The sequence below is a fragment of the Stomoxys calcitrans genome, chromosome 4 (assembly GCF_963082655.1).
Source record: "Stomoxys calcitrans chromosome 4, idStoCalc2.1, whole genome shotgun sequence".
In the NCBI taxonomy this organism is placed as follows: Eukaryota; Metazoa; Arthropoda; class Insecta; order Diptera; family Muscidae; genus Stomoxys; species Stomoxys calcitrans.
In genome coordinates this window covers 15747841-15774149 of record NC_081555.1, presented here as the reverse complement: position 1 = coordinate 15774149, position 26309 = coordinate 15747841, and the positions used below count along the sequence as shown (strand labels likewise).

At 36.6% G+C, this 26309-nt stretch overlaps 1 protein-coding gene across 1 annotated transcript in view; it reads right to left on the bottom strand.

Moving 5' to 3' along the window:
* LOC106088311 (uncharacterized) overlaps window positions 1–26309 on the bottom strand; it is a 227333-nt gene that overhangs the window by 35109 nt on the left and 165915 nt on the right. Inside the window, exons 4-8 of the mRNA XM_059368310.1 lie at window positions 18325–19426; window positions 10295–10630; window positions 9700–10234; window positions 9453–9630; window positions 9212–9389 (exon numbers count right to left, since the gene is read on the bottom strand). Of these exons, the coding sequence (XP_059224293.1) occupies window positions 9212–9389; window positions 9453–9630; window positions 9700–10234; window positions 10295–10630; window positions 18325–19426 (2329 nt within the window). The remainder of the gene's footprint in view (window positions 1–9211; window positions 9390–9452; window positions 9631–9699; window positions 10235–10294; window positions 10631–18324; window positions 19427–26309) is intronic.

Here is a 26309-nt window from a genome sequence, read left to right as displayed (position 1 = left end):
GTCTAAACAGTCCATATCCTTATGTAGCTGCCATATAAACCAATCTCTTGATTAGACTATATGCGCCTCTAGAGGGCGCTTTTGTTATCCAATTTGGTTGAAGTTTTGCACATGGTGTTTTGCCATTACTTCCAATAACTGTGTCAAGTATGGTCGAAATCGGTTCATAACCTGATATAGCCGCCATATGAACCCATCTCCCGATTAGACTTCTTAGCCACTAGAGGGCGCATTTGTTATCCAATTTGGTTGAAGTTTTGCACATGGCGTTTTGGTATGACTTCCAATAACTGTGTCAAGTATGGTCGAAATCGGTAGGTAACCTGATATATCTGCCATATAAACTGATCTGCCGATTAGAACTCTAGAGCCTCTAGAGGGCGCATTTTTTATCCAATTTGGCGGAAATTTTGCGCCTATTGGTTTGGTATGACTTCCAATAACTGTATTAAGTTTGGTCTAAATCTTATGTAGCTGTCATACAAACCGATCTCCTGATTTGACTATATGAGCCTCTAGAGGGCGCTTTTGTTATCAAATTCGGTGGAAGTTTTCCATGTGTCGTTTTGGCATGACTTCCAACAACTGTGTCAAGTATGGTCGAAATCGGTAGGTATACTGATATAGCTGCCTTATAAACCGATCCTCCGATTAGACTTCTTGAGCTTCTATAGATTTGGCTAAAATTTGGCATAAGTCATTTTGGTATGACTTCCGACAACTGTGCTGAGTGTGGTCTAAATCAGTTCATATCCTGATATAGCTGCCATATGAACCCATCTCCCGATTATAATTCTTCAGCCTCTAGAGGGCGCATTTGTTATCCAATTTGGCTGAAGTTTTGCACATGGCGTTTTGGAACGACTTCCTATAACTGTGTCAAGTATGGTTGGAATAGGTTCATAACCTGATATAGCCGCCATATGAACCCATCTCCCGATTAGCCTCTAGAGGGCGCATTTGTTATCCAATTTGGTTGAAGTTTTGCACATGTCGTTTTCGTATGACTTCCAATATCTGTGCCAAGTATCGTCGAAATCGGTTGATAACTTGTTATAGCTGGCATATAAACCGATCTGCCGATTAAAATTTTTCAGCTTCTAGAGGGCGCAATTCTTATCCGATTTAGCGGAAATTATGCGCCTATTGTTTTGGTATGACTTCCAATAACTGTATTAAGTTTGGTCTAAATCAGTCCATATCCTTATGTAGCTGTCATATAAACCGATCTTCTGATTGGACCTCTAGAGGGCGCATTTGATATCCAATTTGTTGGAAGTTTTGCATATGGCGTTTTGGCACGACTTCCAATAACTGTGTCAAGTATGGTCGAAATCGGTTGGTAACCTGATATAGTTGTCATTTAAACCGATCTCCCGATTAGACTTCTTCAGCCTCTAGAGGGCGCATTTGTTATCCAATTTGTTGGAAGTTTTGCATATGGCGTTTTTACATGACTTCCAATAACTGTGTCGAAATCGGTTGATAACTTGATATAGCTGCCATATAAACCGATCTCCCAATTTGACTTTCTGAGCCTCTTGAGGGCGCAATTGTTACTTAAATTGCTTGAACTTTCGAGTTGATATTATTTTTATTTACAGTTTTTGGCGTTTTTCTGTGTTTTTTAGTTTTTTTTATGTTTATTTAAAAAGTTTTATTATAATTTATTTTTTTTATTCAGTTTAATTCGTATTCTTAAAAATAAAAAATTTTATGTTTAAAACGAAATTGTATTTTTTAAAAAGTGGTTTTAAAATTATAATATACTCTACCAAACAACCTCTTCAGAAACTATTCAAGTTACTAAATCATTGTACTATAATAGGCGTGGCTTTAATTAAAACCCAAAAAAAAAATATTTTTAAGTTGTACATAATTTAAATTTTGCGTATAATACATGAGTAGATACCAAAAAAACTGCATGACAATACAAAACTAATTAAAATGAGATAATTTTTAAAAAGAATATATTCTACATTTCTTGCATTTTAATGTTATTCCTTATATGAGCACATCATTTCCTTTAACGAGGTAGCATAATTTATTGATCTATGCACTGTTTTGATAAGACAAATAATACTGAAGGTATAGGACTTTTGTCCGAATGCCAGTGAAGATATTTTTAACAAAGATTCAATTTTAATAATAATAGGAATCAATTGTTCTTATTTATATTCGTTAAATAAATTCAATTTTTTGCTGCTTTAATTATTCCCCATAGGTGTGTTTTGAATTTATTTCAAGGAATTTTGTTAGAACTTCATGCCTTTTCTTTATACATTGCTTTCATATGATTATTTGTTCATAGGATGGTGCATTGGTGCGTATGACTAATTTGTATAGAATTGTAGTTAAGTATACGCACATTGAACCACAGCACAGCTAAGCACATTGAACCAACCATTAGCTCATTGCCTCAAATCGTTTAGTTGATATCTAATCTCAGTTTTAATGCCTTTTGATTTTATGTGAAACAATAACAAACTTGTCTTCAGTGACATTCAAACAAGACCTGTTCCTCTTACTGCATACTTTAGATATTATTGAAAATGATTTTCTAAATAAAATTAAAAAAACTAAATGATTTTTTTTATTTTTTTCTACTTATCACACTTTCACACACATATACTGATAATGAAATTTTGTAGTTTTTGTTTTGTTTGTCGTTTGTATAGTAGACACCAATAAAAATTAACCACATTTAATAAAGTTTTTTTTTTTTAGTTTTTTGTTTGGAAGATGAAAATATGAATGAGCGTGAATTGTGATATTATTAGCTAGCACACTATTTTCTAAACAGCCCCCTTCTTTTAATTGAATTACTATACTTTATGCCACCATGGGTTAGTAGATTTTGGTAAAATTTTTCCAAAAAGTAATTGATTTCGTTTTGTATGTTTCTTGGTTTTTTTGTTTGGTTTTTAAAATAATTTTTTAGTTATATTGGCTGAAAAAGAGATATATGTTATGTGTCTGTAATGTCATATATGCATGAAAAAGTTATGATGTCTGTTTAAAAAAAAGCTCTTATCTACTGAAGCCTGTCTTTGGCCTAAAATTTGGCATAAAATCGTGCTTGTTTCTTGGCGCAATATGCAGTTTGCTTTTTTTTTCGAAGTGCTGTTAATGCGATTAAAATATGTGACTATAATTTTTGAGGCTGCTGGTGGTGGGCATATGTTTGGAAAGTTTACCAAATTTTATATAACACAATTTTTCTTTTTGTAAAAATAACAATTAATAATTAAAGAAATAAAACGTTTCTCTAAAAATTTAAGCGTGTATAAAATTTTAGGTATTTTTAAAAAATTTAAAATTGTTTTTTTGTAACAATTTTAAAAAATGTAAAACTGTTTTTTGTAACAATTTTAAATTTTATAGTTCTAAATTTTTTTATAAAAGTTTTAAAATTTTTTCATAAAAATAATTTTTTTTTTAAAAAATGTTCAAGGTTTTCTATAAAATATTTTTGAAAAAAAAATTAATTTTTTTTCAAAAAAAAAAACAGTGAAAATCATTTAAAGTTTTTATAAAAAAAAGTTTTTTTTTATATAAAAAAAATTTTAAAAAATTGAAATTTTTATATAAAAAAAAATTTTAATTTTTATATAAAAAAAATTTTAAATTTTTATATAAAAAAAATTTAAAATTTTTATATAAAAAAAATTTTTATTTTTTTTTTTAAAAAATTATCGTTTTTATAAAAATATTAAAATTATTAAATTAAAATTTTTTATATAATATCTAAAATGTTTTTGAAAATTTTTAAATTTTTATAAAAAATTTAAATTTTTTTTTAAATTTCAAATATTTTCTATAAAAGTTATATAATAACATCGTCTGCATAGCAGACGGGTTCAAATCCCTCCTCAGTCAATAACCAATTGCGTATGCTGACTGAGGAGGGATTTTAACCCGTCTGCTGTGTAGATGATGTCATAATACTTCTTAGGGGTATGGATTCGAACCAACTTTGCAGAAGGGCCGAAAGGGCCTTGCCAATGGCATGTGACTGGGCTAATATTAACCCAGAGAAGACTGCCTGTTCACGAGGAAGATGAAAGTGGGCCAATTAGACGTATATGACAAAATCAAATACTTTGGAGTGATCTTGGATAGGAATCTTAATTGGAAGTATCACATTCATGGGCGTACTGAGAAGTCTCACAGATGTTGGACACTATGTAGATAGTCCACTGGCTCTACAGTAGCGTGATTAGACCAATACTAACTAACGCCTCAGTGGTTTGGTGGACTTCTATGGAGAAAAATTGCAACATAAGCAGCATACAACAGGTTAAGAGAACATGTTGTCTTAGTATAGGCGGAGCGATGAGTACCACGCCACTAGTGCAAATAAATTTTGCAAATTTTGCCCATGAACATTCCACTAAGGAACAGGGGCAAACTTCTCACATATCAATGGGTGCAGTCCGATTCAAGTTTAAGCTCAATGATAAGGGGCCTCCTCTTTATAGCCGAGTCCGAACGGTGTGCCGCAGTGCAAAACCTCTTTGGAGAGAAGTTTTTACATGGCATAGTACCTCTCAAATGTTGCCAGCATTAGGAGGGGGAAAACCACCGCTGACAATTTTGTCTGAAGGTCTCGCCAGGATTCGAACCCATGCGTTCAGCGTCATAGGCGGACATGCTAAGCTCTGCGCTACGGTGGCCTCCCGCCACTAGTGCACTGGAGACTATTCTAGATATCCAAACCCATGTGAGGCAGTCACTTCGGCTTTTAGACTTCAAGCGATGGGAGAATGGATTGAGTATGGGAGCAGCTCATATCATCGTATAATCGAGGCGACGTTAGGATACCTGAAGGTAATGGCAATGAACTGACGGAACCCTAGTATTGCCGTCTGGAAAATCATGTTACACGGATGGATCGAAGCTACGGGACAGAGTGGGCCTGGGAGTCTACATTAAGAACTCAGGCACTGAGTTATGTTTTAGAAGGCCTGATCATAATACAGGCGGAAATTTGGGCGATCGCGGAATGCGTGAGGTGGTGTGATGCTAATGCGAGGACGTCGAGTGTGAACTTCTTTATGGACAGTGAAATGGCCATAAGGGCAATAACAACCAGGAGGGTATGGTCACGATCAGTCTTGCAGTGTAAGAAGGAGATTAACGCCTTCTCTGAGGATGGCACAATCCGCATCGTTTGGGTGTCAGGTCATAATGGAGTAAGGGGAAATGAAAGGGCAGACGATAAGGCAGTTAAGGCCAGAGAACTGTCGTCGATAAAGGCCATAGAACTGCCGTCGATTGGTTAGCCAATTTAAGGGCGTGGGTGACAAACGCCCATGTAACCCTGTGAAATAGCGAAACCGTCGGTAGTATGGCGAAAATCCTATACGGTGATCTAGATCGCGAGAGGACGGGTCTATTACTGAAAGGAAGTAAGAAGGAAGTCAGTATAGCTTTTGGTGTTATAATTAAGCGCAAAATGGGTGAATTTGTTCCGTTCATTCACCCATTTTGCGCTTAATTATAACACCAAAAGCTATACTGACTTCCTTCTTACTTCCTTTCAGTAATAGACCCGTCCTCTCGCGATCTAGATCACCGTATAGGATTTTCGCCATACTACCGACGGTTTCGCTATTTCACAGGGTTACATGGGCGTTTGTCACCCACGCCCTTAAATTGGGCGTTCATCTCATGAGTCTGATGGCAGACTGCCACTTAAATCTAACCCAACCTCATGTCATTTGTGCGCATCTTTTGGAAGATGTATTGATGGCTTCGAACGCCAGACAACGGATCGCTGCTGCTCCGGTGTCCAGGTTCGAATCCCGGCCGGGCTCCGCCGAATTTTTATTTTGAAGTTTTTTTTTTTTGCCTGTTAGAGCGAAGAGGATTTCATAATTTTTCGTTTGTTTCTCTTGTGAATTTAAATGATTTTCTGTTTGTAATAGAATATTCGATAGTAAGATTTTAAATTGTTAAACAAAACTCAATAATGAAAAACAGGGAAAAAAGTTGACTCAAACTTAAAGAGTTTGTTCTTGATCAATTTAAAAATATCTCACCAAGGAATTTCCACTCTAAATATTTAGAAAATTGGTCATCTTTAGATTAACTTTGGCATCTTTGATTCGAATTTTTGTCGGTTTAGTCATCTTTTGGAAGGTCTATCAATGGCTGCAATGTCTAAGTTCAAGAAACCAATGATCTTGAAATTTATTTTCAGTAATGTTCCATAGCATAAGCATTTCCTTCTAAATTCTGATGGTCGACTTTGAAGAAATAAATCCAAAGTACTCAAATACATTATGGGCCGCGCAGTAGGCAAACTTGATGAATTATCTTTTCTCTTTATAGCTAATTATAACTATTCATAAATTTTCTCTTTTTTATATTTTCAGGTAATAAACAGAATCTTATTGATGAATAAAATGGTTTTCATTCTTTGGTAAGAACTTAGAAATAAGTGTAACAAAACGAATTCTGTTTTTTTAACTTTTTTGAAATTGTCTCTAAAGACAAAATTTCGATGTCATTTTCTGAAAAGGAGAAATTGTAAAAAAACTTTCTAAGACACTATTTTAATTATACTATTTAATACTATTTAATTATTTAGCTTGCTTTAGAAAAAAAGTATAAAAAAGTATATTTGATTAACGTTCATTCTAAGTTTTATTAAAAATGCATTTACTTTCATTTAAAAAATCCGCAATTACTTTTTGGGCAACCCAATATATAGCTGTCATATAAACCGATCTCGGATCTTGATTTCTTGAGCCTCCAGAGGGAACAATTCTTATCTGATTTGTGTGATATTGTGCCCGAAGTGTTGCATTATGACTTCCAACAACTGTGATGAGTATGGCCAAAATAGGTGTATAACCTGATACAATTATTATTCAATTTCGCTGAAATTTTGTACAACGACTTCTTCAACAACCATAAATATACGTGCCAAATAAAGTCGGAATTAGTCTATAATCTGATATAGGTCCCATATAAACCGATCTCCCTGCAATATCCGATATTCCAGGCAGTCTGGATTACACCATTCGTGAGCTGCTTTTTGATAAAAAGTACTGTACCACTATCCCTGATAGAACCGATTGGAACTACGATATTCCTGGTAATATAAGTTACAAAGATTTCTATACAGATGGTTCCAAACTAGACGACCAGGTGGGCAGATCTCCCAACGAGATGGCTGAACAGTTCACAATTAACCTGTTCTGGGTTGCGGGCCACAGAGTTATCCTAGAAAATTTTAAAGCAGACGAGCTTGCGAGATTAGGAACTATTAGGAAATTTAAAATTTTTATAAAAAAATTAAAATTTTTATAAAAAAATTAAAAAAAATTATAATTTTTATAAAAAAATTTAAAATTTTTATAAAAAAATATTAATTTTTTTGAAAATTTTTATTAAAAAAATTTACATTTTTAAAAAAAAGTTAATATGTTATTAAAAATTTAAAATTTTTATAAATAATTTTAAATTTTTATAAATAATTTAAATCTTTAATTAAAAAATTAAAAAAAAATTAAAATTTTTATGAAAAAAATTAAAATTTTTATAAAAAAAATTTAAAATTTATTAAAAGTTTATATAAAAAATTTTACATTTTAAAAAAATAAATATTAAATTTTTATAAAAAAATTTAAAAAATTTTATAAAAAAAAATTAAAATTTTTATAAAAAAATGAAATTTTTTAAAAAAAGTTAATGTGTAATTTAAAATTTTAATAAATTCACTACCAAAATATTTTTTGTTTTCGGTTTTTTAGTTTTTCTTCCTAAAAAACAAAAAAAAAATATTTCCAAACACATGCTCCCCAACATCAACAGCTATGATATTTTCAAAGTTTTATGTTTTAAGAAAATCTTTCCCTTTTTGGTGACAAACTTCTCTGCCAATCTCTCTCTCTCTCAACAAATAAAAAAATTAATACCAAAAATCAAATCACAGATCTAGAGAATCTGGTGGTGTTGGCTTTGTCGGCAATACCCCAAAAGGATCGTCCACTATATGCTGGTGGGCTTGTTCAATAGCATAACTTTCGGGATCCTCCTCCTCCTCATCATCGTCATCGTCGTCATCATCATCATCATCCTCCAAACCCACCTTGGTATCACCATGGAATATGTATTCCTCAACATCGGTATCATAGCAGGTATCTAAATCGACTTCATGCAAATTCAAATCCAATTCCAATAAATCCCAAGAACCTCCGAATTGAGCCAAAGGTATGGAGGATTCCAAGGATTTCTTGGAATTTGTCTGATGACTTTGCTCTATGGTGGCCGTGATGGTGTGGGTCTGGCTATTGCTATTCGCATTGGAGTTGGTAACAAAATCATTTGAAAATGTGTCGGGGTCACGCAAGGGATTTGAATTTTGGGTGGGTGACAAATTTGCTGAGGGTGTTTCGGGGGTTTGCAAAGAATTCAGCACAGCACTGTCCAAGGGTTGGCCAAACTCATTTTCATCGATAAAGGAGCGGCCCACTGAGCTGAGGGAGAATTCCAAGAGTTTAGAGGTTTTGGCAGAAATTTCCTTGCGCGGCAATTCCGCAGAGTTGGGTAGGGTATGGCTCTTTTCTTGTGTCACATTGCCATTGGCATTGCCATTTTCCGCTCTTATATTGACCAATGAAGCAGTGGTCACACAATAACGTCCCTCACCGTCTATCAGCAGATAATGCTCCTGTCCCGTCGCCCCACAATTCTGTTTCAACATAATGGCCTTGTAGCCCTCGGCCAATTGACAATCGTTGCCCGTTTCGATGGCTGCCTCTGGTATGGCGGTTAAACACTTGCAGGCCATCATATGCTCCCCGGAGCATATGGTCTGTGTGTTGAGACTACTGCCACTACAGCTCAGCAGAGGAGAGGAGTTGTTATTGCTATTGCTGGTGTTGTAAGCTCGACAAGCCGATAGAGGACGACCACAATCTAGGGTTTGTGCCAACAAATGTTTGCGGCCCATGGCCAAAGATCTCAACGAGGTGGCACTATCGCCAGGCGGCCCCAAGGCACCGCCCAATGCACGGCGATAGGTGGCCGGTGAATTGGTTTGAGATGAACATGATACCGAAGTGTTGTGGGTGGTCTGAGTCATACGTGTGCTACAGCGTGAGGCTACTAAAGTGCTGGCCAGGCGTTGTAGATTCTCGAAAGAACCTCCACCACTTTCGCCACTGCCCGTCAGGGCCTGGCTGCGCATTAAACGAACCTGTTGATTATGCTGTTGATTCTTCAGATTGATGCTGTCCATGGAGGAGAGTTTTATGGAGCCAATGGAGGCTGAGGCAATGCCAATATCACTCAGGGGCACTAAAGTATTTAGAACGTCTGGAGAGTCCAGGGGACTTGATAAGGGCGTGGAGCCCAAAGCGGCATTGACTAGGAATCTGGAAAGTAAAAAAAAAAATCAATACCAGGAAAAAGTTTCCTAGGGTTGTTTCCAAACTTACATTTGCCTTTGCAAAAGATTTTGCCACACAGCCTTAAGTTCCAATGAGGGTGCCCTCAATACCAGACTTTTGCGTCTTGAGCCCTTTTTGGGGGTCTTTGTTAGGTCGGGAGCACAATAACCGGTGGGACTTTCAGCTAAGCGCCCATTGGGATCTACTGTCAAACGGAATTCTGTAGCTGTTTAACAAAACAAAGGCGAAATTTTAGCAATATTTTAGAGATTTTTTCTTTTACTTCTGGACTTACTCTTTTTTCTCATATGAAAACATGAATCCACAATATTCGCTATGGGTATGGGCTCCTCGGTGATGAACAACACCCGATCTCTACTAACCTTGGCAAACACTATGATATCACTAAACAACAAAGTCCAATAGGGCTTCACCGACCTGCCCTCCACACGCGAAAGATCACCACCAAATATCCATTGGCGTCCTTGAACGGCCAATGTGAAAGGCTTGCATTTGGTAAAGACCATGCGCGACTCTAAATCCTGCAACGTCAACAGGGGACGGCCCTCACCCAAAGGCTCCATAAGACCGGAGGAGACGGTAATCTCACGATAAGCTGCCTGCAGCTCATTAATGACTGTGGTAAAGTTTTTATGCTCCTCGGTGTCCACATGGCAATTGGAGGCCAAGAGCTGCATTAGTTTCAAAATCTCACGAAAATGCTGTAGCGGACGGTGTATGAACATGGTAAGGTCGGGTCGCTTGCGAGGCACTGGAGGTTCAGTAATGAAGGCAACAAATTCGGAACCGGTTTGGCGGGATTTGTTAACCTGAAAAGTAAAAAATTAGAAAAATAAGCCTTTGTTTTTGTTTTTGTTTGCTTCACTTACCAATACACAATCGGCCCTCTTTATGCCATTGCAATACTTCTTATAGGCCGCACATATTGCTGTTGTCTTGGACAAATACACCCTTGAGGCAAAATTCATTTGAGGCTCTTGATCATCATGGCACAATTGTTCCAATATATCCTCTGATATTCTCAGCAGCTCATCCATATTTTGAAATAACGTTCGATGATCATTGGGCGTTATCAGATCTTTGCGCTCCTGCAGAGGCTGCACAAATCTTTGCATGCCAAAATGTAGCGCGGACATGAAATTCTGTTCACGTGATATCAGCTGCAGGAGAAAACGTCTTCGATTATCCGTAATGGGTGAGATGCTCTATGAGAGAAATATCAAAACAGAAGAGAAATAAAAAACAAATTTTGAAACTTATTTTGAAATTATATCTCATAAGTGCAGGTCTTTAGAAATTTTTTAGTTCTTCCTTTTGAAAGTTTCAAGAAGTTTTCAAATGTGTGAGGGTAAGAAGTTAAACTCTTTTGTGAATGAAAATCTAGTGAACTACCATGGTGCTAACAACGAGAGGTCTATCGCTTTGCTGTCACTGGCTATAACAGACTTCTCAGTCTTTGTGTGACAGGTCACTGTCTAATCGGAAAACATGCTGATAGACTGAAGGTTGCCAGCAACGACATTCGCAAAAGCTATGAGGACATCGAAGAAGAAGAGACAATAGAATACCTTCTGTGTGTGTATCCTGCACTAGTAGTCAGAAGGAGTTCCACTTTAGGTTCTCATTTCTTTGAGAACCTGTCTGATTCGCAAGTTTTTGGTCCTGAGATTTCGATGTCGCCCTAATTGATTGCCCTGTTGGACAACTACGGGGGTTTAAATGCAAATTGGGAGGTGAGTTTAAACAAAGTCAAGTCTTAGCTTAGGTTAGTTAAGGCTGGTAGTTTTTTACAGACTCACTTAGACGAAACCACGACACCCGCACTGGCAATCCTAGCACACTACCAACCCGGTTTCCGGGAGGACTTAGCCAAGGGTTACATACTACCAAACAGTTTAACGAGTGGAAGTGTGGTTTAGCACCTATCCTAACAATAAATCGGTGGCAGGAAAAATTATCTTGGGGTCATGTTGTATTTGAAGATTTCCAGTAATATTCCCAATAATTTTGTGTTTTCAGTGAATCGAATATTCTTTTCCTCCAAGGAGACAGTTGTCACCCTAGGTACCTTATATCTCCTTCTAAAAATAAGACTTTTCGTTTTAGATGAATATGCGTCTAAGCCATATTCATCAGCCTTACTTGCTGTCGTATGTATACATTATTGAAGGATGGCTCTTATAGTTCGGGAAGACTTTCTTCTAGCCGCACTAGCCATGTCAACGCGATGTTGAAGATGGGCTACATCTTTATATAGTCCCCATATATAACTATCTGCCAATTTAAGGTCTTCGGTCTGTTAAAGTCACATTTATTATGCGATTTCGCTGAAATTTTGCACAATGTGTTGCGTCAAACTCTTCCATTCTGTTAAAGTCACATTTATTATGCGATTTCGCTGAAATTTTGCACAATGTGTTGCGTCAAACTCTTCCATTCGTACCGAGTATGGTCAAGATGGGGCTATATGTAGACATAGCTGCCATAAGGACCGATCTCCCGATTTAAAGTCTTGGGCCCATTAGAGGCTCATTTACTATCCGATTTCGATGAGATTTGACACAGTGATCTATGTTACGCTTCTCCACATCCGTGCCCTATATGGTTTCGATCGGTTTATATTTGGATATGGCTGCCATATACACCGATTTTAGTCCTTAGAATCACTGAAGCGGCGTTAATTACCCAATTTCGCGGAAATTTGTCACAGCGAGCTGTGATAGAGACCATAGTGAATGCCTAATGAGCCTATCAGGTGTTCATTATTGTCTCATTCTGTATGTATTTCGATATAGCTGCCATAGAGACTGATCTCCCGATTTTAAGTCTTCTGCCCATTAAGGTGGCTTTACTATCCGATTTCGATAAAATTTGGCACAGTGACTTATGTGAAACTTCTCGACGTCCATGACTTTATGGTTCATATTTAGATATAGCTGTCATACACACCGATCTCCCGATTTTAGTCATTAGGCCTATAAAAGCAGCGTTTATTACCCAATTTCGCTGAAATTTGGCACAACAAGCCGTGTGAGGCCCCTTAGGCATTCACTATGGTCTCCATCGGTCTGTATTTGGATATAGCTGCCATATATATCAAACTCCCAATTTTTTCCTTGGGTCCATAAAAGCAGCGCTAATTACCCCCTTTCGCTGAAATTTGGTGCAGCAAACTGTGTTAGGCCCTTTGATATTCGAGTTTAATATGGCCTTTATCGGTCTGAATTTGGATATAGCTGTCATATATACCGATCTCCCGATTTATCGTCTTCAGGCCATAAAAAGAGCATTTATTTTCCGTTTTCGCTGAAATTTAGCATAGTGACCTATGTTAGGCGTTTTCACATTCGTCCCCTTTAAAGTTTATATTGGTTAATGTTTGGATATGGCTGCCATATCGTCCAATATTCTGTTTTACAAACTTGAACAGTGAATTGTAGTTATTAGGCCACTTGACGTCCGTGCTGAGTTTGGTCCAATTTGAACAATATTTCCATGTATGGGTTCGTAAGTCATGCATTTTTCAGCGGATTATGACGTAAGGTGATTAGCATATCAACGCGAGGTGGTGGGTATCCAAAGTTGGACTCGGCCGAACTTAATCCAATTTAGACAGGTTTTGCGTTTTTGCATCAGAGATGTTACCAACTTATATTGAAAACCCCATTTTTGGGGATTGCTCTGAATAAACTAGATAAAATAATTTCTTCAAAAAGTTGCCAGTGGTATTTTTGTTCTAAAATAAACCATGGAAAAAAATTGGTCATGTTATTAAGTTAGGATTTTGGAGTCCACTAGTATTGGGTTGCCCAAAAAGTAATTGCGGAATTTTCATATAGTCGGCGTTGACAAATTTTTTCACAGCTTGTGACTTTGTAATTGCATTCTTTCTTCTGTCAGTTATCAGCTGTTACTTTTAGCTTGCTTTAGAAAAAAAGTGTAAAAAAAGTATATTTGATTAAAGTTCATTCTAAGTTTTATTAAAATGCATTCACTTTCTTTTAAAAAATCCGCAATTACTTTTTGGGCAACCCTAGATAGGAACAATTAAGAAAAAATTGATATATAATTATTTAGATTTTTTTTGATATTAAATTCTGTGTCTGTCCTATCATTTTCCAACTCCTTTTTTTACGGGAACTATACTATTTAAAAACATCGAGTCTATCTTTTATTTTCGGATAACTGAAACTTCTTGTATGTTAAATTTCAAAGCGATTGCATCACAAGAAGGGGTAGTGGTCTAAAATGGGTTGATGCCTTTTTGCTTGCTATACCCTCAACCATGGGATGGGAGGGCACTTTAATTTCGTCATTCCGTTTGTAACACTTTAAAATATTGATTGATTGAGACCCAAAAAAGTACATATACATATATACTCTTGATCGTCATGACATTCTTAGTCTATTTAGCCATGTCCGTCCGTCTGTCCGACGGCTGGTCAAAAGCATGCTAACTTTGGAAGGAATAAAGCAAGGCGCTTGAAATTGTTCATGAATACTTCCTATTAATGTGCGTCGGTTGGGATTGTATATGGGCTATATCGGTCCATGTTTTGATATAGCTGCCATATAAACCGATCTTAGGTCTTGACTTCTTGAACATCTAGAGGGCGCAATACTCATGCGATTTGGATAAAATTTGCACCAAGTATTTTTTTTTTAGTTTCTGTTTGTTTTTCTTTCGGTCCATGTTTTGATATAGCTGCCATATAAACCGATCTTAGGTCTTGACTTCTCGAACATCTAGAGGGCGCAATACTCATGCGATTAAGATGAAATTTGCACCAAGTATTTTTTTTTAGTTTCTGTTTGTTTTTCTTTCGAGACGAGCTCAATGGTCGGAGATTTTCTTTGCAAATGTAAAAGGAAAGTTAGAGATAGCAACACACTCCAACCACTATGGGACGCGTTTCGTCTTTGGTTAGAAGACTTTTCAACCATATTAGGTGTGATGGCTTCAAGGGCTGTGCGTTGGTATGTTGTATTTGAATCGTATTTATTGCGAAAACTCTTCCATGATACAAATACCACATTAACCGCGCTCGACACCCCTGTCTATTAGCTATACTTTTCCCAATGCATGTGTTTTCGTATAATGACAGATTTCCAATTTGTGTCGAGTATGATCCGAATTGGTCTATAAACTGGTATTCCCGAATTTGACTTATTGAGCTTCTAAAATCCTCAATTATCATATAATTTGGCTCAAAGACTTCTGCTATGACTTCCAACATTTGTGTGTTCGGATCGGTCTATATATGTATAGCCTCCATATAAACCGACATCTGGATTTGATGTCTTGAGCTTCTAGAAGCCTCATTTTTCACCTGATTTGGCTTAAATTTGACACAAAGACATCTGCTATGACTTGGAACATCTGTGCCCAATCAGAATCAGCCTATAAACTGATATAGGCCCACTTAAATACCGATACCACGATATGACTACTTGAGACCATAGAAGCTGTAACCAATTTCCGCTTTGATTCTTGTAAGGGAACTTTTTAGCAGAATCCATGGTGGTGGGTACCCAACATTGGGCCCGACCGAACTAAGCATGAATTGTTCTTATTTTAAAAAATGTTCCAGAATTTGATGATTCCACCGAAAGTCATATTCGATTTTTTTTATACCCAAATCATAAATAAAATAAAAGTCAAACACCAAATATTTTTTTTTTTTCAAATACATAAACAAATTTATTGTCATAATAAGGAAATGAGAAAACTTAATAAACATGTACAAAATAAAAAAAACCATATTAACATAAAATCAAATTTAAGAATACAGTATAACAAAATAAGCAAACGGTAAAAAAAAACATTAAAAAAAACGGATTAAAAAATGTGAAACAAAGGCCAATATAAGAAAAAAAAATCATTAGGAGAGGCTTGGAATATTAATCCAGGTCCCCATGAAATCTGTTACCAACTTTTTCTCTGTTAAAAAATGTTCTGATTACAACTTCTTAAGTATATGGCAGCAATAAAGTCACTTTATATAAACTTAATTAAAAAAATAAAATAAAAATTAATTACAAAATTCGTAAAGAATAATTAGGAAAAAATGTTACAAAAATAAAAATTGGTTTGAAACGGAAACTTTTACTGGCATTTAAAATATTTTAAAAATAAAATTTTTCGCAATTCTAAATCATGGTTAGTTTCTTTTTCTTAGAACTTGTTGTGCATAAAAGGAGAATCGTAAAAATATAATAAAATGTAACAAGACTGATACAGAATTTTTTTTCATTCAGATAAAGAAATCTGATTTGAATACTACATGTCGTATAAGTCATAAATGCATTTGGATTAATTATTCGCCATGGTGTACTCAAGTTTATGCCAACCCAAGAACGCGTAACCTTCGATTACATTGTTCGATTTTGAGGAAACTTTTTATATGCATTATTTAGAGCTACTGTTTTTATTGATGTACAAGTTTTTTTTAATAAAAAAATGAAAAAAATTATACCCCCATCCTATGGTGGAGGGTATACACCATAGGATGGGGGTATACTTATTTCGTCATTCTGTTTGTAACTCCTCGAAATATTCCTCTGAGACCCCATAAAGTTTATGTATCTTTGATCGTCATGCTATTTTACGTCGATCTAGCCATGTCCGTCCGTCCGTCCGTCTGTCTGTCTGTCTGTCGAAAGCACGCTAACTTTCGAAGGAGTAAAACTAGCCGCTTGAAATTTTGCACATATACTTCTTATTAGTGTATGTCGGTTGGGATTGTAAATGGGCCAAATCGGTCCATGTTTTGATATAGCTACCATATAAACCGATCTTGGATCTGGACTTCATGAGTCTAGAGGGCGCAATTCTAGTCCGATTTGACTGAAACACATGGTGTTTTTGTTTCACTTCCAATAACTGGGATAAGTATGGATCAAATCGGTCCATGTTTCGATATAGCTGCTATGTAAACCGATCTTGGGTCTTGACTTCTTGAGCCTCCAGAGGGCGCAATTCTCATCCGACTTGGCAGAAATTTTGCATAAGGTGTTCTGTTATGACTTCCAATAACTGTGCCAAGTATGGATCAAATCGGTCCATGTTTTGATATAGCTGCCATATAAACCGATCTTGGATCTTGACTTCTTGAGCCTCTAGAGGGCGCAATTCTCATCCGATTTGACTGAAATTTTGCATAAGGTGTTCTGTTATGACTTCCAATAACTGTGCTAAGTATGGCGCAAATCGGTGTATAACCTGATATAGCTGCCATATAAATCGATCTAGAGGGCGCAATTCTCATCCGATTTGGCAAAAAGTTTGTACAAAGGCTTCTCTCATGACTTTCAACATACGTGTTTAATATGGTCTGTATCGATTAATAGCTTGTACAGCTCCCATATAAACCTATCTTCCGATTTTGCTTGTTGACCCTCTAGAGGGCGCTATTCCAATCCGATTTGGTTAAAATATTGAAGTGTTTTGTTATGACTTCCAATAACTGTGATATGTCCATAACCTGATATAGCTGATATGTCCATAACCTGATATTGAATCTTGACTTCTTGAGCTACTAGATAACGCAATTCTTACCCGATATGGCTGAAATTTTGCTAGAAATGTTTTGTTATGACTTCCAACAGTTGTGCCAAATATGGTTTTAATTTGTTCATTACCTGATATAGCTGCCAAATAATCTGGCATCTTGACTTTTTGAGCCTCTAGAGGGCGCAATTCCTATCCGATTTGGCTGAAATTTTGTACAACAACTTTTCTCATGACCTCCAGCATACGTGTCAATTATGGTCTGAATCGGTCTATAGCCTGATACAGCTACCATATAAACCTTCTTCTTGAGCCCCTAAAGGGCGCAATTTTTATTCGAATTGGCTGAAATTTTACACAACGACTCCTAGTAAGGTCTTCAACAACCAGTTCAATTATGGTCCGGACCATCGGATCATAAGTTGATATAGCTCGAATATCATAGCAATTTTTATCTTTTATCATACGTTTGCCTAAAAAGAGATACCGAGAAAAGATCTAGACAAATGCGATCCATGGTGGAGGGTATTTAAGATTCAGCCCGGCCGAACTAAGCTCGCTTTTACTTGTTTTATTTAAAAAAAAAAGAAATTAAAAACATTTTGTGATTGCCCATTTAGCCAAGAAAGTGAATTTTAATGACTTCGACTCCTGTCAATAGTAGTACGCGTTAATTGATTTTTTAACTAGAATCCATCCATCAAATGCAATAATGACACTAAAACGGTTTCCAGAAATTTCACTCTCAGTATTTTAAATTTTTTGTTGTTTGAATTTCTATGCTACCAAAACTTGCTGTCTGTCAACAAATATGTTATATAAAAATTTAAAAAAAAAGTTTCACTCCTCCTTCCTACAATAATCAAAACTGAGTAGAGATACCCCTTCCCCTTCCTTATGTTTATTTCTCTTTCCTCAAGTCAGTATTATTCTAGGATCTCTCTCTCTGTGTTTAGCTTTTATTTTTGGGTATTTTTCGACACATTCGATGTTAATGAACTAATTATGGGACACTATGGATATAAATTAGCTTCAATAAGAGATTATTTTATTTATTTGAACAAAAAAGAAAGAAAATTTACTATTTTACGGACACACTACATGTTCAGTAAATTACTCATATTAAGTATACAACATGGTGTACAAAAATTAATATTAGTTATACGACCTCTTGGATAAAAATCAAAAATTCTTGTGGATTGTTATAGACTCTTAAATATTTCACCTTTTTACTTAGAATACAAAAAAAAAATAAGCAAAAACATTATTAAACATAACTTTGTTCACCAACTCAAGACAAAATTAAGCAAAAAAAAAAAAAAAAAATAAAAAAAATCAATAAATTCTAGCAAAAAATTTCTCATTTCACACAATAACACCCTTGCCTACCTCTTTACTAAACGTAACCTGAGGTAAATTTAAACGTCTTTTCGCTGCCTCCACCGATGACATGGTGCCCACCGAACACGCTGTAGGTGGCCGATGCACTGGTGGTGCCACCTGCTTCAATACCAAAGAGGCCACTGCCGAATTATCATCTGCGGTGACATTATTGATGCTGGTGCCACTCGCTGCCATACGTGAACTTTTGCCATTCATGGGTATTGTGGTGGCCAGTGACCGATGTGTTGCCGTGGTGGCCGTTGTTGTAGTGTGACTGCTACCAGTAGCTGCAGCTCCCGTACCAGAACCTGATCTTCTAAAAATCTCCAAAGTGAGTGTGGCACCTTGTGAACGTATTAGATTTAGAACATCAGCCTCGGGCATAGTAACCACATTGTGTTTGTCAACAAATATCACATAGTCACCGGGCAAGATGCCACAACGATCCGCCGACAAGCCCGGCTCCACCTTCTCCACACGCGGTGGATGTGTCCACACGATGGAAAAGCCAAAACCACGCTCAGCGGTCCGTGTCAATTTCTTTGTCATTGTAAAGGGGGTACGGCCAATTGGTTTCGCATTTGAGTTACGACGACCGCCTGGTGTGGTTGGCACTGCATCGCTGGCTGGCGGATCAAGTTCGAGAAAACGCAGGAATAAATTCTCATCAGCATCACGCTGATGCAAGGCTTTCTTACTCAATATCATGGGCGGCTGTTGGTGATGGTCCAGCAGGCCACCCGACGATGCTACTGGTGCAGCCATACTATCAATACTAACAGCATCGTCGGTGTTACGCATCTGGGTCATGGCTGCCATGGCCAATGTGCTTGAGTCGTATTGTAAGGCTGTTGCTTGTGACAACACTGACAATGCTTGTTGTTGCGATGTGTAAGTTTTTGTATGACGTTGTTGCTGCTGATGCTGATGCTGACAGGGATAATGATTAATTGCTGGCTGTTGCTGTTGCAGCAACACTTCGTTTGTTGTTAGTGTTTGTGGCTGATTCAAACAGGTCTGGGCTTGTAATTTATAGGAGCCATTGATTTCCGTTTGCTGCAACAATGTTGCCAATGGAAATGATATACAACCTATGAATTCACTGCGTCTGTAATTGAAGAGAAGAACAAAAATGGCAAAAGAAAAGGATTAGTTTTAAAATTGCTGGGATTTAATTACATAGGCAATTAGATAGTTATAAGTAAAGGCAGCTAGAGGATAGATTAGAAAATAATTTAATTTACTTAGAAAATAGGTTAAATTTGCTTAAGAAAGGGAGTAAAAGGAAATTATTATCAATTATACGCCCCAGGGTCTCTAGAATTTATATTAGTCATACGCCATATAGGCAACTGTGGGACATTTTGAAATGCAAAAAATATTACAAGAATTAAAGACGCATTTTATTCTGTCGGTACCTTTTCCAAATATCCATATCCGACTTTGTAAAGTATATATAATCTTGAGTTCAGACTATATATGGATATAGTTTTTATATAGACCGATCTTCTGATGTATGTTCTTGAACTCAAAAAAGACGGATATATTACCCAATTTCGGTGAAATTTGAAAAAGTGAGTTGTGTTAGGCCCCGCTTCATCCGTGCCACATATGGTCTAGATATGACTGTCTTGATTTGACATCTCTAGCCTCTGGCAGCCGCAATTGTTATTCGATTTGGCTAAAATTTTACACGTGTTCTGTTAGAATATGATTTTTTGCGCTTTGTTTGTCCGGAGTAGACTTAAAAACAGCTGAACCAATTTTCATGAAATTTTCACAGATGGTAGTGATATTTGTGAGGGGGCGGACGCTCCCCCTAACCACAGTTTTGTACAAACGCCAGATCTTGGACATTTGCATCAATTTCAGCGAAATTTTGTATGCCTTATGGTTAACCAAAAACACAAAATTTGTATAAAACTTTGGGGTCAAATAACTGTGGGGGACGCCCTACCCCAAAACCCACTTAAACGGACATGTTTACCGATTGGCAAAATATTGGTATCAAATGAAAGGTAATTGGAAGTAGAATACGAAACTTAAATAAAAATTTGGGGTCAAGTACCATCGGGGACGCCCCACCCTAAAAATTATCCCCAAGAGGACCTGCAGGCCGATCGGGACAGTATGGGATTCAAAATAAAGGCATTTGCGAAAAGAAAATAAAACTTATTTATAATTATGGGTTCCTGATGTGTCGAAATTTTCTACGCCCCCTTATGGTTACCCAAAACCCCAACATTTATATAAAGCTTTGTAGTCAAAAACAGTGGGGGACGCCCCATCCTATCCCAAAACCAACCTAAAACGGACATGTTTACCGATTGACACAATATGGGTATCAAATTGAAGGTAATTGGAAGTAAAATACGAAACTAATACAAAATTTGGAGTCCGAGGGGCAGCTCCACCCCAAAATCACCCTCAAACGGACAAGTAGGCCGATGGGGACAATATGGGCTTCAAACGCAAGGCATTTGAGAGTAGAACATTAAACTTAATTCAAGTTATGGGTCAGTTACTAGTGTCATGAAATTTTGCATCCCCCTTTTTTCTACCCAAAAACACAAAAATTATATAACATTTTATAGTCAAAAAACCGTGGGGGACGCCCCATCCGAAAACCTGCTAAAACGGACATGTTTACCGATTGGCACAATATGGATATCAAATGAAAGGTAATTGAATGTAAAATAAGAAACTTAAATACAAATTTTGGTTCAAGCCCTAGGAGGGCAGCTCCACCCCAAAAATCACCCCCTAACGGACATGTAGGGCGATGGACAATATGGGCTTCAAACGAATGGCATTTGAGAGTAGAACATTAAACTTAATTCAAGTTATGGGTCAGTTACTAGTGTCATGAAATTTTGCATCCCCCTTTTTGCTACCCAAAAACACAAAAATTATATAACATTTTATAGTCAAAAAACCGTGGGGGACGCCCCATCCGAAAACCTGCTAAAACGGACATGTTTACCGATTGGCAAAATATGGATATCAAATGAAAGGTAATTGGAAGTAAAATACGAAACTAATACAAAATTTGGAGTCCTAGGGGGGGCAGCTCCACCTCAAAAACCACCCTCAAAGGGACACGTAGGCCGATGGGGACAATATGGGCTTCAAACGAAAGGCATTTGAGAGTAGAACATTAAACTTAATTAAAATTATGGGTCAGTTACTGGTGTGATGAAATTTTGCATCCCACTTCTTACCCAAAACCACAAAAATTATATAAAACTTTGTAGTCAAACAACCGTGGGGGACGCCCCATCCCAAAACCCGCTAAAACGGACATGTTTACCGATTGGCACAATATGGGTATCTAATGAAAGGTAATTGAATATAGAATAGGTAACTTAAATACAAATTTGGGTTCAAGCCTTAGGAGGGTAGCTCCACCCCAAAAATCACCCCCCAACGGACATGTAGGCCGATGTGGACAATATGGTCTTCAAACGAGAGGGGTTTGAGGTTAAACAAAACCCCAAACGGTCATGTAGACCGGTGGGGATAATATGGGCTTCAAACGAAAGGTGTTTGAGGTAAAAACGCGAAACTTATATAAAAATGTTGGTTATTTCCAGGGTAAACCCTACCTTTCTAAAAATTATAATAAGTCATACGCCCCAATGGTCTATTGAATTTATATTATTCATACGCCACATATGCGTCAAATGAAAAACATACAAAACGCTCGAATTAGCACATTTTTACTTGATTTTTCCCTCATTTTTTATAATTTACATTCCTAATCGTAGAAGGTCACTAAATATAACCTTAACTGACAAAATAATCGCCATGTCCATTAATGTGTTGCCTTAAACAGCTTAAATACCACACAATAAATCCTTCACTATTTCAAAACATTGCCATTTACCATTCACCATCAACTGTCTGCGTTACATTTGGTAGGCATTTTTTTACAATTTGCCTTCTGCTGTCAGCTTACTTAACCCTTAAAAAATGGCTGTGGATCCCCATGACTGTTAGCATAGACTAAACGAAATGAACCTTGTCTTTTGTTAAGCAAATTTTTTTGTTCCAACGCGAAGAGGGAAATGGGGGTTTCCTATATTGTTTTGTTCAAGAATGGCACTTAAATGAAAATCAATAAATGCAATTGTTCCTAGAATATGTATAAAGGCAATTTTCTACAATGCCAACAATGAAAGTGGAAACTTTTTTTTTTGAAAAAATGTAACCCCTCTTTTATGTTATTGTTGTACATATTGTCTGCTTGCTCATTGGTTCTATGGTGAAATGATGATTACTAGAAGGTGTTGATTGATGAGCGGGCAAGAAAATTGAGAATAAATAAAAAAAAACCAACTGAAATTGAGGAAATAACAGAAAATTTTCAAAAACAAAGAACAATAAAAAATAAGGAAATAACAGCGAAAACAATACTCTTCAAAGTTTACCCTTGGCTAAGGTTATTGAAGGCAGTTGAATTTTGCTTAACCGGCCAACCTTGAACATAACAAAATTTGTTCCTTAAAGAAGACCTTAGACTTTTTCTTTAATCATAGTTTTTTCTTGTATTTTTCCTTTTTTGCTTTGTTATAACATTGTATTGTGATTTTCGATTTTCTTTTTTCCCTCTTGCTGCCAAAACGTTAATAATTTATGTCTTATTCACCAAATGACAATAAAAATTTAATTGGCTTTCAATGTCAACGTTAATAAATAATGAAACGTGAAAAGAATGTTGAAAGGGCAAAGGTAACGCAAAGCAAGAAACATTTTGCCAAGTTTCTTAGTAATTATTGGCCCCCTGGGAAATCGATTTTGCAAAAGCTTAGAAGCAGCCCAAAAGAAGATGTTGGCAAAAATTTAAATTAAATGAACTAAAGTTTTTAAATGCTTCTACACTGTCTTTTTTGGAGAAAATGCTGATGATATCAACAATTAATGTCAATCATACGCATGGGTGTTTCAATAAATAATATTACTTATACGCCAGGGAGACCTACAAAGTTAATTAAATCAACTAAATTAATTGATAATTCAAATCAAGTAAGAACACAATAAAATTTACCTTAACAGTATGCTACGAAGAATACACAGAAGTTCTCACTGGCTAGAAAAGTCATATAAATGATTTTTTAGGATTTTTAGGGATAAATTCCCATAAAATATGAGAAGGTGGAGAGTGAACATACTTTTAATGCAATATTGGACATTATTGTAAAATTTCAGCACAATCGACTAGTAAATGCTCCTTTTATGGGCAGAGGACCTTAAATCCGGAAATCGATATACATGACAGCATTATCAAAATCTAGACTGTTCTGGTCCACATTAGAGACGGATGTCATGAGGCTCCATTAAACTCACTATTTTAAGCGAAATAAGCCTTTTAAAGACTAGGTGAGGTTGCGGATATTAATCCGCACCATGCCAATATGGACATACACCTAAGCCAGTAATCGGCTTGTTGTGCGCACTAAAAAGTAACCTTACAAAATCTTTACCATTCCCCTAAGTTGATTCATGTCTGGTGTTATGTCCCCATCTAATTACCGGTGTCTTTTAGCCGCGAAAGCCTTTTATAAGCCCAAGATCTTATATCAAGAGATTGTTATATACGACAGCTATATCCAAATATAATGCCATCTGTACCATATTCAACGTGGATGTCGAAAGGCATAACAGAACTAGCTTTGTTCAGTTTCAGCGAAATAGGGTTATTAATGCGGCTTTTATTGTCCCAAGACCTTCTCGTAAGATCCGTTAGTATAGGTTGTTATACCTAAATATGGTCCAATCATGTCTGGCACGGACATCGATGGGCAAAACACAGCTCACTGCGTCCAATTAAAGCGAAATTGGGTAATAAATACCACGATACCTTAAATCGGGCATCGACAAACTTATATCGGGAGATCGGTCTATGTGGGGACTCTATCCAAAATGGTCCGATATGAATTATACTCGGTATGAAGGGTCTTAACGCAACTCACTGTTCAAATTTTCAGCTCAATATCCCTATTTCCAATGACTGTAGCTTGATAACGTCAGGCAGGTGGACAGACAGATGGAAAGACAAATGGACATCGCTTCATCGTATTAGATTTTTATGAATACTAAAAGTATGCATGTATTTTACAGGATCGAAGAGGAATATTTCGATTTGTTGCAAACGGAATGACAAAATGGATATATCCTATTCTCCGGTAAGGATTAAAAACTTTTTTTTCCCTATTTGCGGAAAAAAATTATGGATTGTATGGCAAAGATTTTAAGAAAGAAAAAAAAAATTACTCATACGCAATGATGTACTCATAATTATATTACTTATACGCCAGAGGGGCATTAAAAAAAGTTTCATTATTTTTACAGCTTGCGTCGCAAATTAGAAACAACAAGTAAAAGCGTTTGAAGTTCGGACGGGCTGTATCTTATATACCCTTTAAAATGGATCGCATTTGTCAAGTTCTTTGCCCGGCATTTCTTTATAGGCAAACAAAGGATAATGGCTACGAATTTCTATGCTATTGGAGTTATATCGGGATATACACTGCTTCGGGTCATACTTCGCTTAGATGTTGAAGACCATAGTTGATGTCATTGAACAAAATTTCAAATCAAATCGGAAAAGAATTGCGCCCTCTAGAGACTTAAGAAGCATATTCGGGAGATCGGTTAATATGGGAGCTACATTAAGTATTGAATCGATTCAAACCGTACTTGGTAAAACTATTTGAAGTCAATCCGGATAAGAATTGTGTCCTGTAGAGGCTAAAGAAGTATATTCGGGAGATCGGTTAATATGGGAGCTACATCAAGTTGTGAACCGATTCAAACCGTGTGTAGGAAGTCATAGGAAAGGACATTGTGCAAAATTTTAGCCATACCGATAAGAATTGCGTTTTCTAGAGGCTCAAGAATTATAATCTGGAGATCGGTTTATATGGGAGCTATATCAAAACATGGGTCATTTACAATCCCAACCGACCTGCACTAGTAGGAATTCTTTGTGCAAAATTTCTAATTTCCTAGCTACTCCTTCGAAAGTTGGCGTGTATTCGACAGATAGACAGACAGACGGACGGGCATGGCTAAATCGACTCAGAGTGTCAAGACGATCAAGAATATATATACTCTGTTGGGTCTCAGATCGATATTTCGATGTGTTACAAACGGAATGACGAAATTTGTATACCCCTATCCTATTGTGGAGGGTATTCAAGTTGAGAACTTGCGCCAACGAAGGTCAAGTTATATGTCAAGGCTTCTCTCAGAACAATGAATAATATTCGCCACAATTTTTGACTCAGTGACGAGGGGATCATTTTTATAATTTCACCCAAACGACATGTCGCTGAGGCACACCCCTTAGTTGACAAGCTGAACCCGAAGCGCACGAAAACTTATAGGAAATTTATATGTTATCCATTTCCTAGGACCTATTTTTGGACATTACCTTTCCAGAAATAAGAAAATACAACTTGTTGAATAGAGGCACTTCTCGTGTATTCTTAATAAACAGATTTTTTTAATCAAAATGTTGAACCGTATGTCCCGTTAGTAATACCAGGGACATACGGGTTAAGATGGCTAAAGGTCTCACAAATGTAGGCAGAAGTAGTAAGGAGAAAAACATTGATGAAAATTTTTCTGATATTTCAAACCGTTTCCTAAAGCAGTTCAATTATAGATAGACATGTTAATCCATGCGGCCTGCGTAGCGCAGAGGTTAGATGTACGCAGAGGTACATCTATGACGCTGAACACCTGACGAGAACATCATAAAACAAGTAAAAAGGCGTTAAGTTCGGCCGGGCCGAACTTTGGATACCCACCACCTCGGGTATATATGTAAACCACCTTTCGTCAAAATCCGGTACAAAACTCATACCTTATGTCCCATAGCAGAAATATGTGGAGGGGCTTAACTTAACTCTTTGTCCACAATTTCGGCAACATCGGACAATAAATTCGTTTTTTATGGCTCCAAAACCTAAAACCGAGAGATCGGT